At 52.1% G+C, this 12,959-nt stretch overlaps 1 protein-coding gene across 1 annotated transcript in view; it reads left to right on the top strand.

The window, feature by feature from the left end:
- LOC146834500 (dynein light chain Tctex-type 5-B-like) overlaps window positions 1-12,744 on the top strand; it is a 149,946-nt gene extending 137,202 nt beyond the window's left edge. The window contains exon 3 of the mRNA XM_085601895.1: window positions 12,405-12,744. Coding sequence (XP_085458021.1) covers window positions 12,405-12,462 — 58 coding nt within the window. The 3' untranslated portion in view covers window positions 12,463-12,744. The remainder of the gene's footprint in view (window positions 1-12,404) is intronic.
- Window positions 12,745-12,959: the final 215 nt, after the last annotated feature.

Genomic DNA, 12,959 nt, shown 5'->3' with positions numbered 1-12,959 from the left:
TTTATTCGATTTAACAAACACATCATAAAAGCACACTCAAGAAAAAAACATGAAAAGATGGAAAAAGTATTTTCTTCACCGATTAGGCCCTTTCTTAATCTGATTCATCACATTCCTGCTCTATCTTCCTCTTTGCCCCCATCTGTGATGTAACACCCCTCTTTCAGCTTTGTATTAATCACTTCTTGCATTGTGTAGTTCCATTTGCGGGACATGTTCCAATGTACACACCTCCACTTTGAAGGCAATGTGTACAGGACCTTTGCTGATATAAAACACCACGGATTTGTTTACTGGTGGGCCCACTACTGTACTCTTATATCGTGGCACACTATTGGCATTTGTGGAAAACACACCTTTACAAAACTGAACAGTAAAGTGTAGCAATAAAGGACCCAGACTCACTGTTTTTATAATGTCTGGCTTTATTCACCTGCCTGTAGTTTTTGTTTGTGACCTTTACATCTCTGTTGTGCAATGGCTCGTTCTTTCATGGAAAGTAACTGACATGTACATGTGCTTGGTTGTTTTCATTTTTAGGTCTCGCCTGACCCAGCGCATGCGCTGGTCTGGCGAGACATTTAACAGGTGGGTTTTGAAAGTGCTACCCACATTTTTGAGCTGGCGACAAGCTAGAGTGCACGATGGCGTGCACGCGCACAGCTGCTCCCCGCATTCCCCCCTCCCTTCTCCCCAGCCATCTGCCTTTCCTGTGCCAGCCCTGGACAACGCCATATAATGTATTTCCCTATCCGTCCCCAACTGCTCCGCCCACTCACCAGGCTTCCATACACGACCGGTGGCCGCTGGTAGTACAATGTTCAGTGCCTCCTCCAGGCGCACTGGGACTCCATTTGCTCGGAGGCCAGTGTTTTAAAGAAGAATTAATGAATTCCTACTTTTTAAAGAAAACTTTTTGCTACATCGATTAATAGTTTAGTGAAACAGGTTTTACTGCTGTTGTCAGCGCTTTGCCGTTGTTGTATACCTATCAAAAATGGCTGCTCTACTGGGAAGTCGCAGGACAGCGATCAGGCAGATCACGTGCACAGCTGCTCCCCGCATTCCCCCCTCCCTTCTCGCCCAGCCATACTGCGCCAGCCTTCAGCACCATAACCCCCCCCCTGGCTGCTGCGCGCGCACCCCTAGTGTGTGCTTCATCGCGATCACTTTCGCTTTTACAGTGATCGCGATCGCGATGAGGGATTGTCCGTGTGAGACTTATCTATTCAACTCCAATGAGAACATTGTTACATAGCAGATTAAGCAATATCAAACAAGGAAAGCTGACTTGTTTCACCTTAGCTGTCCTGTCACATGAAATTAGAAGAGGGCAGTTGGCACTTTTAAGAGTGGAAACTTCGACATAATTGCATTTATGATTCCAGGCTACCTTAGCATACATTTTCAGGTTTTTGGTTATTATAGATATTGCGCCCCACTGTAAGTATGAGAGGCACCCCCGCGCTTAGGGGAGGGGTGCCGTTAGTGGCATTTCGGGCAAGAGAAAACAGTTTCGTTTCTCCCGAAGTGGACAAGGGGAGGGTCGCAAAGAAATACGAGAAGAAAGGGAGGTGCGCTGGTGATCCCTCCCCGAAGCTGTTAAAAGTGCCGGACTCAGGGGAGTAGCCCTCTTTGTCCTCTCGCCTCAGGGGGTTGCTGGAGGGTCGCAGCTGGTGCAGTTTTTCGTGCGGATTAGCTGGCCCTGCGGCGCTTGCGGTGATCCACACAGGTGAGGGGTCCTCACGGCGTAGCAGGACGGTTGGGGGCATGCAGGGAGACGGGTCATTCTATGTTTTCAGCGGTATCTGTGTGAGACTTATCTATTCAACTCCAATGAGAACATTGTTACATAGCAGATTAAGCGATATCAAACAAGTAAAGCTGACTTGTTTTACCTTAGCTGTCCTGTTACATGAAATTAGAGGGCAGTTGGCACTTATAAGAGTGGAAACTTCGACATAATTGCATTTATGATTTCAGGCTACCTTAGCATACATTTTTAGTTTTTTTGGTTATTATAGATATTGCGCCCTAACTCGTCAACTTATCAGGAGACCTTGCAGGGCTTCCAGCGAATAGCGGAGGCATTGGGGGTGCCGCTGGCGAAGGAGAAAACGAAGGGGCCGGCGACACGCATTACTTTCTTGGGCATTGAGATAGACTCAGTGGAACGGCTGTGCAGGCTTCCACAAGACAAAATAAGGGCTTTTCAGGCATCAGTAGACGAGTTCTTAGGGGCACGTAAAGTGACTTTGCATCAATTACAGGTGTTGGTGGGGCAACTCAATTTCGCATTGCGGGTCATACCCATGGGCAGGGTCTTTTCAAGGAATATAGCGAGGGCTATGTCTGGTTTAAGGGCGAAACATCACCACACTAGGCTATCAGTGGAAGTGAAAGACGACTTGGTCACGTGGAGAGATTTCTTGGAGCATTTTAATGGGTCAGTGATTTGGCACCAACCAGCACAAGCAAACGGTGAGCTAGAGCTTTACACGGATGCAGCGGGCAGTGTCGGTTTTGGAGCAGTGCTAGGATCAAGGTGATGTATGCAGCATTGGCCAGCGGAGTGGGTCAGGATGGGGTTGGTCCGCAATATCACTTTCTTGGAGTTATTTCCCATTATTGTCGCTCTGCAGGTGTGGGGGGATTTGCTGGAAAACAAACGCATTTTGTTCTGGTCGGACAGTATGTCTGTAGTTATGGCAGTTAATAATCAAATATCGAAATGTCCATGGGCACTCCGTTTGCTAAAAGAATTGGTGCGGGGCTGTCTCAGGCGTAATGTGTATTTTACGGCCAAACATGTACCAGGTGTGGATAACACGGTAGCTGACGCCTTGTCTCGTTTTAATTTTGACAGAATTCAGAGTGCGATGGCCTCAAGCAGACGATCAGATGACGGTCTTCCCGAAAAGCCTGTGGAAGCTTGGTGCCCCATTGCTCCCGACCTGATAGCGGCTTCAGTTGCACCCAAGACTAAGTGTATGTATGAGAAGGCATGGCAGGTTTTCTTAGCAGTCACAAAGGGAGCAGGGTGTGTGGAGGAATTCACAACGCAGTGAGTGCTGTTGTTCATAGTTCGGCAGAGAGAGAACGGAAGGTCGTTGTCGCTGGTTAGGAGTCAGTTGTCGGCAATTGCCTTCTTTGCGGGATTAAAAGGGGTGACGGATCCCACTAAGGACATCCGCGTCAGACAGGCTATAAAAGGCTGGGAGCGACTGGCGCAAGGGGTGAAAGATAACAGGAGACCCATAGATGCCTGCAGGCTGGTAAATATCTTGGAAGTGTTACCACAGGTGTGTGTGTCAGCATACGAAGTGCACCTGCTGAGTTTAGCGTATTCTTTAGCCTTCTTTGGGGCATTCCGGATATCTGAGCTTATACCAGGCTCTAAGGCGGATGAAAAAGGAGGAATCTTGATGGGTGATGTGGTGGTGTCCGCGATCTTACTGCAGGTTAGGGTGAGGAGGTCAAAAACGGACCCTCTGGGTAAAGGCGTGTGGGTCCAGCTAAGAGCAGTACAGGGGGCATGTTATTGCCCGGTGGTGTTGGTAGAGAAGTTCTTGCAGATGAGGCCTGGGGGCAGAGATGATAGGCTCCTTCTGCATGCAGATGGAATGCCGCTGACAAGATTTCAGTTCACGCGCTTATGTAGACGCGCTCTGGGCCTGTTGGGCAAAGAGACTGCTCATTTCACATCACATTCATTCAGAATTGGGGCGGCCACGACAGCAGCAAATTTGGGACTCTCATCAGAAACAATCAAGAGAGTGGGCAGATGACATTCATCTTGTTTTGAGCGTTATGTTCGACCGCAGTTGATTTAGGCAGGGGTTGGGTTTCGGCATTTTGGTACTGATGCTCCTCTCATTTTTCTCTCTATTTGTTTCTTGGACTGCATGCAGTGGTCGCAAGTCAGTGGACGCAGGTATGCTGGTGTGGAGACTCAGTCATACAAAGAGCAGAGCAATGGTTCAGCACGTCCGGGGAAGCGAGAACACAAAGGGCCATGGGAGTCAATCATATTTGGATGGGGACTGACGGGCAACGTTTGGAGGATGTCACAGCCCATTTGCAGAGGGCGCTTGACAAGGGTATGCCCATTCCAGACGTGCTGGGGATTCACTCGGGAGGTGAAAGCATGATTCCAGGTGGCAGGAGGGGGGTGAAGGAGTCGCTGTTTTCTACATTCTCATGGGTAAGGAGGGTTTTACCAGACCGCTCCATATTGTGGTCAGAGGTGCTCACGCGGAGGGTCTGGGGTGCCGATGTGCCATCAGCTGTGGTGAACACGCCCGTGAGAAAACTGAATAGGGAGGTGGCCAAACTGTTGAGAGGTTCGCAAATACGTTCCATTAGGCATAGCTTGCTGCAGGCATTAAACACTGAAGTATATCGGGAAGATGGGTTCCATTTGTCTAAGACAGGGTTGGAATTGTTCGTCCAAACCATTTTGGGGGCCATAGCGTTACAGCTAGAGGGGAAGCAGGGCCATATGGTTACATCTGGAAAGTGAAGCAGCGGTGGGGGGAGGGCGAGAGCGCCAGTTGGCTCCTCGTCCTGTGGCGGGGTCCTGGGCAAGAGAGAAAGGGCGGGGACTTCTTTTGGCAAAAATGGGCTGACCCTGCAATATGCAGGTAGACATTGGGGCTCATGGGCTGGCGGTTGCCCTGGACTCTCCGACCCTACCCTAGTAGCCGGTGCTTGGAGGAAGCAAGATGGAGAGAGCGGTTGTGCAGGAAGGCGCTAAGCAGTGCTCTGTTGGTCGCGTCTAAAGGGTAGACGATGGATAGCTACCTCAAATGGAAGTAGTGGAAAAGGGGTGGGGTTGTGGCCTGCTGGTACAACACCCCTCAAGAGTGGATCTAGTGATGCCGAATTGTATATACATGGTAACCTGGGGTGCACTGTATACAGCGCCATCTTATGTTCAGTAATGTGTGATGGTTTCCATTAAATAAAAGTTGGTAAAAATGTTGAAGGTTTATCAACACATAAAGATGGTGTTGTTAGTCAAATAATAAAAGCTACGCAGTGAACACCAATCACTTGTAAAGTGTTTTTGTGGGAGGAAAAGGGGGTATCAAGGTTTTGAGGACGAATTGCACGTTATATGCCCACTATGAGTGGCACCCCCCGCGCTTAGGGGAGGGGTGCCGTTAGTGGCATTTCGGGCAAGAGAAAACAGTTTTGTTTCTCCCGAAGTGGACAAGGGGAGGGTCGCAAAGAAATGCGAGAAGATAGGGAGGTGCGCTGGTGATCCCTCCCCGAAGCTGTTAAAAGTGCCGGACTCAGGGGAGTAGCCCTCTTTGTCCTCTCGCCTCAGGGGGTTGCTGGAGGGTCGCAGCTGGTGCAGTTTTTCCCACCCATCCATCCCAAAGTTAATGGTAGAGTTGGCGGGGTGGCGGGGTCCTGGGCAAGTTAGAAAGGGCGGGGACTTCTTTTGGCAAAAATGGGCTGACCCTGCAATATGCAGGTAGACATTGGGGCTCATGGGCTGGCGGGAGAGGGGGCCATCCTGCTGGTGGCCCTGGACTCTCCGGCCCTACCCTAGTAGCCAGTGCTTGGAGGAAGCAAAATGGAGAGTGCGGTTGTGCAGGAAGGCGCTAAGCAGTGCTCTGTTGGTCGCGTCTAAAGGGTAGACGACGGATAGCTACCTCAAATGGAAGTAGTGGAAAAGGGGTGGGGTTGTGGCCTGCTGGTACAATACCCCTCAAGAGTGGATCTAGTGATGCCGAATTGTATATACATGGTAACCTGGGGCGCACTGTATACGGCGCCATCTTATGTTCAGTAATGTGTGATGGTTTCCATTTAATAAAAGTTGGTAAAAATGTTGAAGGTTTATCAACAAATAAAGATGGTGTTGTTAGTCAAATAATAAAAGCTACACAGTGAACACCAATCACTTGTAAAGTGTTTTTGTGGGAGGAAAAGGGGGTATCAAGGTTTTGAGGACGAATTGCACGTTATATGCCCACTATGAGTGGCACCCCCCGCGCTTAGGGGAGGGGTGCCGTTAGTGGCATTTCGGGCAAGAGAAAACAGTTTTGTTTCTCCCGAAGTGGACAAGGGGAGGGTCGCAAAGAAATGCGAGAAGATAGGGAGGTGCGCTGGTGATCCCTCCCCGAAGCTGTTAAAAGTGCCGGACTCAGGGGAGTAGCCCTCTTTGTCCTCTCGCCTCAGGGGGTTGCTGGAGGGTCGCAGCTGGTGCAGTTTTTCCCACCCATCCATCCCAAAGTTAATGGTAGAGTTGGCGGGGTGGCGGGGTCCTGGGCAAGTTAGAAAGGGCGGGGACTTCTTTTGGCAAAAATGGGCTGACCCTGCAATATGCAGGTAGACATTGGGGCTCATGGGCTGGCGGGAGAGGGGGCCATCCTGCTGGTGGCCCTGGACTCTCCGGCCCTACCCTAGTAGCCAGTGCTTGGAGGAAGCAAAATGGAGAGTGCGGTTGTGCAGGAAGGCGCTAAGCAGTGCTCTGTTGGTCGCGTCTAAAGGGTAGACGACGGATAGCTACCTCAAATGGAAGTAGTGGAAAAGGGGTGGGGTTGTGGCCTGCTGGTACAATACCCCTCAAGAGTGGATCTAGTGATGCCGAATTGTATATACATGGTAACCTGGGGCGCACTGTATACGGCGCCATCTTATGTTCAGTAATGTGTGATGGTTTCCATTTAATAAAAGTTGGTAAAAATGTTGAAGGTTTATCAACAAATAAAGATGGTGTTGTTAGTCAAATAATAAAAGCTACACAGTGAACACCAATCACTTGTAAAGTGTTTTTGTGGGAGGAAAAGGGGGTATCAAGGTTTTGAGGACGAATTGCACGTTATATGCCCACTATTACTGAGTGGCACATGAGTGTTGCGTGCTCTTAATACCTCTATGCATAATGACGTGTATGCTGTTGCGCGATCGCCTCTTGAAGTCTTTTTTTTACACCTTTTTTTTTTCATTTTATTTGTGTTTATTGATTATAATTTTTTTTTGTGCTTTGAGACTTTTTTGCGTTTGTTCGTAAATCACCAATTTGGCTGGGTTAAATATTGTTTACAACATATAGCCTTTAACTTGATGCCACACCGCACGCCGCACTTTTACCCCCTTCTGCCCTTTTGCATAAGCTGTGTATCTTAAATACGGTTAGGTCTCCCTCCCACCTGCAGTCCCCACTCGGCGTCCCTGCCGCTGACCGCGGCCCCCGCAGGGGGCCAATAGGCGGTCGGCGCCTTAGTGCCCCCGGGGCCCCGGTCACCCCTCCCCACCCCCTTCCATAGGAGGGGGCGGGGACGCCGACCGGAGCCCCCTTCTTGGGCTGGCCGGAAGTGACGAGCAATGCGTGTCACTTCCTGGCCCTGGTGGGAGGGGGAGGCTATTTAGCCTTCCCCCACCCTTCCTGGTGACCTCTTTGTCGCCCACCTCGCCTCGCTGCATCGGTCTGTCGTCCGCTCCGTCCTCGTGCGCCTCCGGCCCCCGCGGCACTGTTATCGTCGTCGCCTCCACGCTTTTAGTTCTGGTGAGTCTTGCAGCACCCACTCCGCCCCGGCCCTGTCCCTGGGCAGTACCAGGTCGACGGGGCCCTGTGGCGAGGATCGCCACGGGCGGAGGGGACGCAAGATGGGGGCATGGGGGGTTAGGGAGGCGGGGTTGGGCTAAAGAGCGCGCTGTTTTGATTTCGCCCGGACCGTTGCGGAGGTTGGGGAGTGCGGGCCACGCATGGCTGATGCCATTGAGTTGCGGCCCGGCCCCTTGTGTCGATGGTTGGGCCTGCTCCTGGGCGTTGGAGACCCTGGGGCGGGCCTCGGGCCGCGTCCTTTCGTTGCATCGGGGGAAACGGGGCGATTAGTGCAGAGCTGCCCTTGCGAGGGCGGCGCCGCCCACCGGTGGGGGTTGCGTCCAATGAGCTGCTGAGGCTCGTGATGCTGACGATTGTTATTGCCGGAAACGAAGGGGAAAGGGTTGTGGTCCGTCGGCCGCGCGGCCACCTCTGGTGCAGAAAGAAAGAGGGGGCGAACTGCGAGCTCGCATCCCATTCTGTGAGTCGGGGCATACCACGTAATCTCCCAGTGGAGTAATGTATAGGTAGATACGGCGCTGCGACAGCTCCTTCGGGTCGAGTGCCCGCTGGATAATGAACAATGATAAGGAATCTGATTGCAAGGACTGAGGCGCAGGTCCTCAAACACAATCCGGTCGGGGTTTCGAGTCGCGGGGCCGCGTCCGCATTCTGGGTTTCGGGGTAAATCACTTAATCTCCCCCTGTTTAAAGGTGTATGTTTAATACGTTACGCTGCTACTGCGCACCCATAACTGCGGCCTGTTTTCCCACCACATAACGAATACAGGCATGCCCAGGTTCGCGATCTCAATCGGCTTGGTGCGTTTGAATCCTGGGCCCGCGTCCGCATTCTGTGATACGGGGGGAATCCCGTGCCTAAATATTGATTTAATGACGGGGCTGCGCGCTACAATGTCTTCGGTCGCGCGGTTGCTCGATAACGAATAAAGGCTTAGAGAGCAAACCTTTACAATGGCCTTGGCTCATGACCTCAATCCGGGGGGCGGGGTCTTCGAGCTCGGGCCCGCGTCCGCATCGTGCCTTGTAGGAGAGCGATTGTGGTCTGACGGTTGGTTTTTCGATTTTGGGGCAGGAAACCAAGGGTCGAGCCTAGAGGTCGACTCCACATCCGGTGATTCTGGGTGAATCTCTTAATCTCCCCGCGCCGGAATGTAACCGATGCTCATTTACTTCACACTGTACAAACCTGCATTGAATGAATAAGGTAACCGATGCTCATGTAAAGCACCGTCATACCTTCGCGCAGTACAAACCTACATTAATAAATATTGTAACTGATGCTCATGTAAAGCGCCGTCATACCTTCGCGCTATTCAAACTTACATGAAATAAATAATATTGGGGGGGGGAGGCACTCCTGCTCCCCCCCCCCCACAATTACAACAGCGCTTAAACCAGCGCTCACGTAAGCGCTCCCATTACCTTCGGGTTGGTCCAACGCTACATAGGGAGGCGCTTCTAGTGTGGGGGCTGCATAGTCGAGAATTGGCGCCGCTACATCTAGGCGGGTGGCGCCGGCTAAATTAGAACCTCCAAGGCCGTAGTGCCGTACCAGGTGCCGTGGCTGGGGTGGGAGTCGTGGGGGTAGAGGCGGGCGAGGCGGAATATTGTAAGAAGTGATATGTATGACCCCCTTTGGGCTCCCGTCTCTGTGCTCCCGCTCCCCCCCCACCCCCATGGTGTACAGTCGCGCATGTGTTCTGGTTGCCCCGTTCTTGTGTTTACGCTGGTTTCTCTTACAGTACGCACCGTCCGAATTCGCTAAGTGGAGGCTCATTGAAGTGACCGCAGACAAACGCGAGCCAAACGCGAGCCAAACGCGCTCCGTACTCTGCACCTTGACGGGAGTAAGTTCGGGCAGGCGGGGAGGGGGAATCGGTCGGAAGTAGCATCCTGAGGCCAAGGAGCAGGGTAGCTGCCTCGAAGGGGGCAAACAGGAATTTCATTCTCTCTCTTTCCCCTTGCAGACTAGAAAGTGTCGTCGCAATACGATGGACAGTCAAGGATCATCCCCCCCGCTGTTCACACCAGGGCCACAAGTTGAGGAGACTCAGGCGGGCACATCGGAAGAAGCCCGGATTGCCGCCTTCTTGGAATTGACAAAGACCAAGGGTTTAGCTTGGGCAACGGAACTGTTGAAAGCCGGTAACCCCCCAGACTCTGGGATAACCAGTGACGTTCCGTCCGTGGACAGGGATTTGGGAGATGACGCAGGCCCTTCACGGTCGAAAAGGATTCGCCGCCCCACAATCAAGGACTTTCCGGCCGAACAACCGCCGGCACGGATCAGAGCCACTGCCCCTCAGAAGGCCACAATGGCCCCCCAGGCAATCGCTGGCTTGGGAATTGGGCCACCCCCCTCACTCCCGGGCCCATCCCAGGTGACATTTGCGTCATCTGATGATCTGGGTAAGCTCTCAGATACTTTAAAAAACTTTATGGAGGAGGTCAGATCTGGCCTGTTGCTTGCCAGGTCATCCATAGGGGTCGGCCCGTCCGCCCCACCGGCACCGAGCGTAACTCCGGGGCCGGGGGCCTTCACCCAGGTCTGGGGCCAGCCTCCGGCTGTGGTGGTACCCCCACCGCTGCCCTCCCCTCCGACGGATGTAGTGGCTGTTGCCGTGGCGAGTACCCTCAACCCCGCAGCGGGGGTCCCCCCGGTGGTACCCATGCCGGCCCAGACTCTAGCGGTAGTACCCAAGCCGCTAGTTACCACGGCCCCGCTAGTGTCTGGCCGCTGCTCCCTAGCTTAGATGGTTCCATTAGTGGCCAAGGAAGGGATTTGGCGCAGGGAATTCATAGATATCTTCACCCTTCTCATGCATGGGGCGGAGGGGGTAGATACTAGAAGGATGGGCACCAAGGAGGAGGACAGGAAGCTACGGTACCATGCATATCCTGTGAAGGACATTGGGACCTGGGGCCAGGCCTTTGCCATCATGGCAGCTGTGATAGTTGAAAAATTCACGGATGAAGGGCCAGGTCTCCTCCACTACGCAAGCGTAATCACAGAAGAGGCTGCCAAGGGCGGGGGCATGGGTTGGTACCATTACGATTGTGATTTCCGGAAGCAGAGGGCTATCTGCCCAGACCTTGAGTGGGATCAGTTGGAAGTCAGGTTATGGGTAAAGCACATGGGCAAGCACACAGTGGAGGCAGCAACTAAATCAGGCACAGCGAGTAGCGAAATGAGCAAGGAAGACAAACAGGAGGGGAAAGTGCAGAACAGGAAGCCCTTTCGGGGCGGTCGAGGGGGGGGGGGCGCAAGCCGGGCGCTAGGGCACAGTCCTCCGGCACCTGCAGGCTTTTTAATGCAGGGTCTTGCTCCTGGAGCAAAGCGTGCCGGTTCACTCACAAGTGCAGGAAATGCGGGGCCCCCCATGCCGCAACTGCTTGCTCCGAGCGGGACAGCCCTGGCCAACCCACCCCGGATACCAGTTCGAGCGAATGATGGGGGCCAGCGTGTCCAGGGCAGGGCGGGGACAGCCAGAGTAGTGATACTCCAGCCACTCATTTAGGATCGGAGCAGCCACGGCAGCCCACCTAGCTGTTTTAGCACCCGCCAAGGTGGAATTGGTGGGGCGGTGGGAGTTGGACTATTACAAAAGTAGGTTCGCCCCTGTAACGATGTCCTACGACCCCCTCACACCCCACCCCCACCACACCCGTTTGGGTGTGCCGTGATTGTAGTAGTTTTGTTATTGTGTGGATAAGTTAAGGTCGATTAAATAACCATGAGTGTGAACCATGTCTCTTGTTTTACTAATTCGCGTTCTGCAGCAGCAGGGAACGGGGAACCCGGTTCACGGACACTTTTACCCTGCTTAGGGGATGCGGCCAGCCAACATTTGGTCATGCTGTCCCAAGAACTGGGGTGGCAGCCACCAAAACTTTACTTAAACGGAGCAGGAATTTGGCAGCGCAGGTGAGGCTCTGGGTTGGCGGGGGGGCACCCCCCCTGCCACCCTCCCACCGGGGAGCATGATGGGAGGGACATAATATGACTTAGACAATCCTCAAAGCCTGAACCATGCAGACAGCGTGCACTGCTCAAACCAGACAAGATTACCGAAGATGGTATGCCTAGGGGGTGTCATCACTGAGGGATCTGTAGGGGCATAATTTCCAGGAGAAATAAAGGATGGTGGGCAGGGGCAAGAGTCGCCCCTTGCCCATGATCACGCGCTGTCAGCCAGGAGCACTCCTGTGCACCAGGTTTATGTCAAACCTTCACTCACCTGAAGCCTGGGGTGTCACCTTGAGAGACGTGAAGATTTTTCTCGGCTGCCCCCAAGAGCTTACCTCCAGCAAACCAACTACAAATGCGGTTTACTGACTGCAAACGCTTAAGGGAAGGGGGAAGTGGACAAAATAATAAAAGAGAGAGAGAGAGACAAACACGCCACTCTTCTACTGCGTTGTGAGGATTCAGTCGCCTCTGAAGTCTCTTCCCTCTGAACAGCAAGACACAAAATATACAATTATAAATCTTGAAATGTAAAAAATAAAATCTAACTGTAACTAATAATCGCATATAACATTCATATACCTCTCATTCTGGTCTTAGAGCTGCCAGAACGTTTCCTGATAAATATGTCAACCTTTCTGTGTACTGAATAATACTGTACTCTGCAAAATAAGCAAAACACACTTAACTCAGCTCCTAACACCTTTAAACGTCTAAATCTCTCTATATATATATATATATTTGCATATTTATGTATTCACAACTCTGATTACCAAGGAAAAAATAACTGTATGCTTAAATGTTCTTGTTCTTGGCTTTTTTCCCTTAAAGTCCTTTATTTTTCCTTTCCAGGTTTTTATCAAGAAGTTCTCGCCTGGCTGAAGAAGGATTTCACAAAGATAAGTCTTGATCTTATTTATCCTCGTTTTCTTATAAAGAAAGAATATGAACTTACTTGAATAGTCTGAGTGGATTTGCGCAAATACACTAACTCACTGTGTCTCTTTTCTTCTCCGTTTTTTAGAACGTGGCTCCTTTAAGAACTGAAGCAGGATCGAGCAAGCTGGGATTTCTGTTTACTGCCGAGGGGGAAGACAAGCAGGTGAGGACCGGAACCTGCCCCCTGGATCCGGAAGCAGGAAGAAACCGAAGGACGAGGATTCCAGGACGGGAGCTCCAGCGGAAGACGCGATGACTTCTGACTTCAGGTAAGCGGGTAGATCGTGACGAGCGCAAGCGGCGGCTCACGCTTGCAAGGGGTTTAAATAGTTTTTTGATTGGGTGGGGTTCTCAGCACACCGCGTACACGTGCCTCGCGGTTACCGGCGCCGGAACGTGCACCAGGGGTTTCACGTGTAGGATGCAGGAAAGCAGATGCACATGTTGCCTCCAGCCCGTGTCAACTGA

The sequence above is a fragment of the Triturus cristatus genome, chromosome 4_2, assembly GCF_964204655.1.
Source record: "Triturus cristatus chromosome 4_2, aTriCri1.1, whole genome shotgun sequence".
NCBI classification, from domain to species: Eukaryota; Metazoa; Chordata; class Amphibia; order Caudata; family Salamandridae; genus Triturus; species Triturus cristatus.
This window is presented reverse-complemented; position numbering and strand designations above follow the sequence as displayed.